The sequence below is a fragment of the Trichechus manatus genome, unplaced genomic scaffold (assembly GCF_000243295.1).
Source record: "Trichechus manatus latirostris isolate Lorelei unplaced genomic scaffold, TriManLat1.0 scaffold00239, whole genome shotgun sequence".
NCBI lineage: Eukaryota > Metazoa > Chordata > Mammalia > Sirenia > Trichechidae > Trichechus > Trichechus manatus.
In genome coordinates this window covers 1,539,119-1,546,822 of record NW_004444175.1, presented here as the reverse complement: position 1 = coordinate 1,546,822, position 7,704 = coordinate 1,539,119, and the positions used below count along the sequence as shown (strand labels likewise).

Sequence of the window (7,704 nt, the reverse complement as noted above, 5' to 3'; positions counted from 1 at the left end):
GTTTTGTATATGTCTATGAGATCAAGTTGGTTGATTGTAGCATTTAGTTCTTCCATGTCTTTGTTGAGCTGCTCTTTGGATGTTCTGTCCTTCTTGCCTGCATAGTTTCTGCCGAGTAGTCCAAGCTTAATCTCATTGACTCTCTTTTGTAGGTGACTTTTCATTTATCCCTAGCTGCTCCTAAAATTCTCTCTTTATCTTTGATTTTGGCAAGTTTGATTATGATATGTGTTGATGACTTTCTTTTGGATCTACCTTGTGTGGGGTTCAATAAGCATCTTGGATAGGTATCTTCTCATCTTTCACAATATAAGGGAAGCTTTCTGCCAATGAATCTTCCACAATTCTCTCTGTATTTTCTGTTATCCCCCCCGCCGCCCCGTTCTGGTACTCCAATCACTTGTAGGTTGTTCCTCTTGATAGAGTCCCACATAATTCTTACAGTTTCTTCATTTTTCTTAATTCTTTTATCTGATTTTTCCTCAAATAAGTTGGTGTCTACTGCTTTATCTTCAGTCTCACTAATTCTGACTTCCATCGCCTCTCATCTTCTCCTATGACTTTCTACTGAGTTGTCTAATTCTGAAATTTTATTGTTAATCTCCTGGATTTCTGTTTGCTGTCTCTCTGTGAATTCTTGCAGCCTGTTGAATTTGTCATTATGCTCCTCCATAATCTTCTTAAGTTCCTGTATTACTTTGTCTGTGTGTTCCTTGTATTGTTCTGCTTTTTGCATGATTTCCTTCCTGATCTCTTGAAGAATTCTGTATGTTAATCTTTTGTATTCTACCTCCAGTAATTCCAAGAAGTTTTCTTTCTCCAGAAGATTTCTTGATTCTTTGTTTTGGGAGCTTACTGAAGCCATCATGGTCTGCCTCTTTATGTGATTCAATATTGACTGTTGTCTCTGAGCCATCAATAAGTTATTATATTTTTTTTGTTTGCTTACTATGTGTTAGCTTCTTGGTTTGTTTTGTTTTGATATGCCTTAATATGCTGCTCATATGAGCTAGGTTGATTATTGGTGCCTTTGAAGATCTAACATCCTGTCACCAGATGGTTAGATCTCTTACTAGGTATGTGAGTCCAGGAGTCTGTTTGTTTTTCTTGTATGGATTCAGCTCAAGTGTCCAGGTATTTGGTCATCAAGTATGTGGTTTAGGCCATCACCTACAGTCCTACATAGGAGGGATGATTGGTGTAGGCACAGGTATCTGGCTGCAGTAGGGGGTCACACACTGAGCAAGGCACGGAGCTGACAGCTGCCCCTGAGTGTCTGGGAGGAAGGTGTTTCCCTGTTCCATATAGCGCGCATTTCAGTGGGTTTTGCAGCCAGACTATGAGCGCCTAATTGGTGTTGGCTGTAAGGACTGGGCGGCAGCACTTATCCTTGTACCCCTGTCGTGGGTGGGTAGGCAGCGTGGGCAGAGCTACCAGTCCAGAGGCCCCTGATAGAGGTAGGTGAGGACTCTGCTTAATGGGCAGAGTGGTATCAAATGTCACGAACCTGCTATTCCACCATATAACTGATACAGGTGAAGTTAGGCTTCAGGTGTATACCCTGTTTTACTGTCATCATGAGGGCCTATCCTGTTGAAATGGGCCCACACAGGTCTATGCAGGGGTCAAAGGCATTCAGAGTCTGTGAACCCTTTATGCCTGTGGCTAGGCAACGGAACTATGGTTACCTTAAGTTCTCAGCTTAGAGGAGCTGGCAGATTATTTATTGCTGTTTGTTAATTTGTTCCCTCTCCAAGTCCAGGAGAATGACTCAGGGTATGCGTCAGGTCCTTATTTCTGGCCCAGGGCATGCTGCAATGGCTGAAGCCAGCTCAGAACCCAGTGCAGAGTGGGGAAGGGGTAGTAAATGGGAGAGAGGTTTTTCACAAAGGGGGTGTTTTTTGATCCGTGCGGTAGGTTAGACACATGTACTTATCTTTTGCCAATTGAGCGCCACTTTTCACTGATTCTGGAGGCTTGAGTAGACTCTCCACCGCTCGGTCTCTCCAGATGTGGAAAATGTGTTCCTGAGCGCCACTGCTTCCTTCACTGCGTGCACAAGATGCAGGGTACCGGTTACTGCCAGGTGAGGTCTGGGAGCTCCTCGCTGCGTCTGAACCCTCTCTCCTTCCCCCTGCTGCTCAGTGTGATTCCTCAACTTTGCCTTTGATGTTCAAGCTCCTAGAATGTCATATGTAATCGATTCACCTGTTTTTTTGGGTCTTTGTTGTAAGAGGGACCACAGGAAGTGTCTGACTACTCTGCCATCTGGGCCCTGCCTCTAAATATAACTTCTTAATTAACAATGGTATTTAAACATACCATATCAACTATTACTGAAAGAGCATTTTCCCCCCCTCAGGATAACATTTTAAAAACAAAGCAGGTTTTTCCAGAACAAGAATTTCTAAGGATGCTGAATCATTTCCTTTAAATGGGTCTAGGTTGCTATTTACTCTCCTCTGGTTTATGTATCAATACCATCCTGTTTGTTTTCTGCTTTTCAGAAAGTCATCAAAATTTCTTATCTTCTGATAGTAATATTTTTTTTTCGGTATTGATGTGAATTTATTAGTCTGTATCATTATTGTAGGGAGGCAAATACACATTCACATTCAGCCATCTTTAATCCAGAATCTACTGTCTTTTTCTCACAAATTAGAAAAAAAATAAAAGTATATGCTTGAAAAAAAATTAAAGTAAAAAGTGAAAGGTTCTGTCCATGGTTTACCTTTATTAACAGATTGGTGTTTATTCTTAGACTTCATGTTCCTGCAAATGTGAATTACAAAGTATATAGTTTTTTAAATAAATATATTCACATACTGTTTTACAACTTTCTTTTTAGTAAAAAACATCATGGACAGCCCTCCATTTATTAGAATGTTGCTTCCATCTAGGTAGAGTCTTTTGTTTTATTGATTGTTCCATACGCCTGCCTAGAGACATGCCCAGCTCAGAGTAAGCACCCAGATTGACTGATTGATTGAATATAGATCTACATGAATAGGAATTCTGAAAGAGAAGAATTATTCTAGGCATAGGAGAGTTAGGATGAGCTGAAGGATTAAGATAGGATGGAGCAAGGCATGTGAAGGTGACATAAATGATACATTTTTTCCCCCTTTTGTTGGGATGTTGGAAAATCTAGACTAGGATAGATTTTAGATGATCTAACAAGTCCAAAACTATTTTAAGTTCTTTAAGAGGCAGTATTAAGGTAAGTTTTACAAAAAATGTGGGCCAAGTAGAATGGGGGGTGAACTTGGGGCAAAGGGGTTAGCTAGTAAACTATGGCATTAATGTAATTGTGGGGTGAAAAGGGTTCAGACTAGGGAAGATTGTTGAATCTGGAAGTCAGAAGACTTTGATTCTAGTCCTAATTCTGTAACCATAGGCCAATAAAATTGTCACAGCTCTGGGCCTCAGTCTCTCACCTGTAAAATGAGTAAGTTTGATGTAATGAATGATTTAAGGACCCTTCCAACTTTAAAAGAGTCCATCTTTTACTCAACTTTGTATTTTTTATTCTTAAAATAAAATTTGGTCTTTAGCAATCACCTTATTGGGGCTGAGTAATATCGGCTTGATATTCTTTTAAATTTTAACTGCTAAACTAGTCATTGAGCTTATATAAGTTTGTTCTTACTTGTAAAACTTACGGCATTTATTTTAAAAGTGATAGAAAAGTTTTTATGTAAAATACCAATTTATTCCTTCAGGAATCAATGTCTGTACCTGATGAGGCATCAAATCAACTACATCCTTCAGAAGAACAAGAACAAGAAGAACTTGATTTTTTATTTGATGAAGAGATAGAACAAATAGAAGGTCGAAAAAACCCATTTACTGCTTGGTCTGATAATGATTCAGATTATGAAATTGATGACCAGGATTTAAACAAGATTTTGATTGTAACGCAGACACCACCTTACATGAGAAAACATCCTGGAGGAGATGGAACAGGCAACTACCGGTCTCGGGCAGAAATTACATCTGAACTTGCTAAAGTTATCAATGATGGCTTATATTATTATGAACAGGACTTATGGATGGAAGAGGATGAAAACAAACACACAGCCATAAAGGTAATTGTTTCTGGCCAACATGTGTCTGCTGTTGTGCTGTTTTGTGTGTATATTGCTGTTTATATTTTCCTAAACTTGAGGCTTTAGTTTATGAAATTTTGAAAAATTCCCTGAAATGTATCTGATAGTCACACCCTGAGAGGTAATAGCAGTGTAATGAAGAGTTTAATTACAAAAAGAATTAGCACTTATTGACTAAAACCTTACTTTTTTAGGTGAAATTTTGTAAACTCTTCAAAATAAGAAGGCCCTTTCTCATAAAATGGAATAAAAATTGAAGTTATTATAGACAGGCTTACTTTATATGCTCATTCCTTACCTGGCAATAATCACCCCTGCTATAGGAACCAGTGGCTTTAGAAGAGAGTTATTTTTGTTGCCTCCTTTTGTCCTTTGAATGTTAGTCTATGGTAGTGGACAAAGTTTAAAAGATTAAAGTGGCCAATTGTCCTTCCTTTTCTGATAATTACGATGGTGCTGGGGATGCTGTTTGAAAGCTAATTTCAATTTTTTATCTTCTTTTCACCCCAGATCCTGGCCCATATCCCAGTTGTTAAGATAAAATAGGGGAGAGCCAGAGTAGTCTCCTGCATTCCTTTGATATAAATTATAATGGTGCAAGTAGGGATAAGAGTGAATCACTTCCTACCATTTCCTCATCTTATTAAGAATTAAATTTATCAATAAACCCTCCAAAGTTAAAATTTGTTTTTGAGAGAGAATTGTAAGGGAAGAATAATGTAACTGTAATATGTCAATTAGGAAAGAGATCTTAGAAGTGGTTAGTTGGACAACGGTAGTTAGTTGTGCAATAGTTGTATAGTTTGAGGCCAGCTAGTGGTCGAATAGCGGGAACTGCTTGTCTATGGGGGCTCATATCCTCAGTAAGAAGTGTCCTTTCCTTCTTGGCTTCTCAGTTCTTCCTGGAATTTCCATCACTGCTGTTGACCTTTTATGTTCTCTAGTCACCATGTTTTTGGAGACTCTGCCCCAGTCTGTGATAGCTTGTCAGTGACTTAAAGCCTGAGCAGTTGTCCTACTGCTTAGAGAAGGAAGTCTGTTTTTATGATGTTTCTCAGTTGAAAGTCTTCCCTTGTATTATTTTATTTGTGATACTTAGGTCTGTAAGTAATATCTACCTTAACTCCTTTTTGGAATAGTAAGAGATAAAAAGAAATTCTAATGGACTAAAATTGCACTCACCCCATTTCCTTTCCCTTTACCATGCTCTCTGCATCAGTATAGTATATGCCACCATCTACCATTCTAAACATTTCACTTTTCTTTTTGATCACATGGATGTAAGATCCATGAGGATAGCGATTTTTGTCTTTTGTTTAATATTGTATCCCCATTGCTAGAACTGTTCCTGGCACAAAGTAGTGCTCAAGTCATACTTGTTAAAAGGCATAAAAGAATTATGGATTAAGCATTATGAACTAACCAATGGAAACTAACCACTGTGTATAATCCAGTTTCTGTGGGAAAATATCCTCAGAGTTCCAAATAATGAATTTATAAGCTATTTGTAGGTATTTATTAACTTAAATGTAGAGAGAGATAATTAACAGCCACGTGTTGAGTTGAGACAGATGTTAACCTTAACATTAAATGATAATCAGGGAAAGTAATTCTTGGCTTTATGGATTTAAGCGTTATGCGTCAATTTGTACATATGTCTTATTTTAGCCTGATCTCTAGGAATATTCCCATCATCTAACTGATCTCCTTTGCTTTTAATTCTATCTTAAATATGTAATATTTGATTAGAATTATACTTTTCCTGCAGGTCTGCTTAAAGTGAGAGAAATCAATCGTTTAACATGTTTTTTGAATTTCTACTTTGTGCCAGACACTGTGTTAGTTCTTGGACATAGAGTGAGAAGATAGTAAGGTCTCTACATTCCTGGCACTTAACAGACATTAAAAAACCTACAATAAATATTTAATCACAAATTATGGTAAATATTCTCAAGGAAAAGAACAAGATACTATTGGCTTGGGTGGTCAGGGGAGGCCTCTGAGAAAGTAACAGTTTTGTTGAGATATGAAGTAAGAGTAGGAGTTACCATGCAAAGAGTAGTGAAATAATATTCCAGAATGAGGGAACAGCAAGTGTCAAGGATCTGAGGTCAGAAAGAATTTGGCATATTTGAGGTACTAAAAAAAAGTTCGATTTGCCTATGGTATTATATAAAAAGAAAATTATGGTAAATAGGCAGAAGTCAGATCATGTAAGATTTTGTGGGCCATGTTAAATAGTTTGGAATTTGTCTCAAGTTAAAATGCAGTACTTAAAGAGTTTTACACAGGCAAAGTGACATAATCTAATTTTCATTTTTAACAGATCACTGGTTGCTGTGAGGGAGAATGGATTGGATGGGGACAAGAGCGGGCAGAAGAAATCCAATTAAGAGGTTATTGAAGTAGACTAGGAAATAGGACATTGCTAGCTTAAGGTAAACTGGTGGCAGAGAAATATAGAAATGAGAAGACCCAGATCTGAGCCCTGAGGAATGACCACTTAGGGGTTGTATAGGAAACTGTAGTGTTGTGGAATCTAAAATCTGATTTTAAGTGGGGAGGGAATTAATCAGCTATGTCAGAAATTGTGGAGATGTTGAGTTGATAGCAATAAAAAGTATGCCAAACTGGTAGGCATTTTGGTGATCTTTTCTGACCTCTGCAAAAGGAGTTTTAGTGAATCCAGGAGTTATGTAGAAGTAGACCAAAGTGTGAGTAACTTTCTGTGTCTGGTGTGTCTTCACTGCTGAAAACAAATAATATGGCCGGTTAATAGATAAGAAAACATCTATTTAAAGCCTTGAAGATCTGCAATGAGTGGAATTATCAGAATAAAACCTAAAAATGCTAAGAACATAGAAAAGTGAAATATTGAAACCAGTTTTACCCCAAGACAGTTGGGGAATTTGGAGAGCTTGAAGCACTTAACACTGCAAAAGCTACCCAAAATTAGTGGTAAAAGACACAAGCCCAGGGATGAGCCAAAGGTGGAAAGTCTAGTAGGTATTCTTTTCTCATTAAATTGGTTCCCAAAGGGGAAACACCCTTAGTGAAGGAGAACTTAACTTGCTTTCCCACCCACTCCCCCAGAGAACTAAAATATTTTCTTGGTGATGCTGAGCAGAACAGGGAGAAAAAATATTGGCCCAGAAGTTGTAATCATGCACTTGTACCCGTACCCTGAGTAATTTGGATATTGGAATTATTAAACAGAGAATTTGAAGTAACTACAGGTAGTCCCTAGCCTATGACGTATTCACGTTATGATGAACTGTACTTATGACTGTCCTTTTTTTTTGTACATTTATCGTTAATAATATGTACTACATATAGTGTTGCAGCGCATAATTTGCTACTGTTGTCATTCTCATGCCAACCCCCAAAGACAAATAAAGATTGGATTTATAAAGATATTGATAATAAAAGGCAAAAATAATGAAAACTAAAAACAAACAAAGAAAAAAGAGGTATTCAACTTATGTCGGAACTGATCTATGGCATATCGTTAGAATGGAACCCTGTAGTAATGCGGAGACTACCCGTGTACTTACTGTTTAAATAAATGAAAATATGTCCAGGGGACAAATTCTTA

The 7,704-nt window shown here is 37.6% G+C and overlaps 1 protein-coding gene across 2 annotated transcripts in view; it reads left to right on the top strand.

Moving 5' to 3' along the window:
* LARP1B (La ribonucleoprotein 1B) overlaps window positions 1-7,704 on the top strand; it is a 108,489-nt gene that overhangs the window by 44,131 nt on the left and 56,654 nt on the right. For both annotated transcript variants that reach the window (XM_023743149.1, XM_023743148.1), the window contains one exon: window positions 3,723-4,088. In XM_023743149.1, coding sequence (XP_023598917.1) covers window positions 3,723-4,088 — 366 coding nt within the window. The remainder of the gene's footprint in view (window positions 1-3,722; window positions 4,089-7,704) is intronic.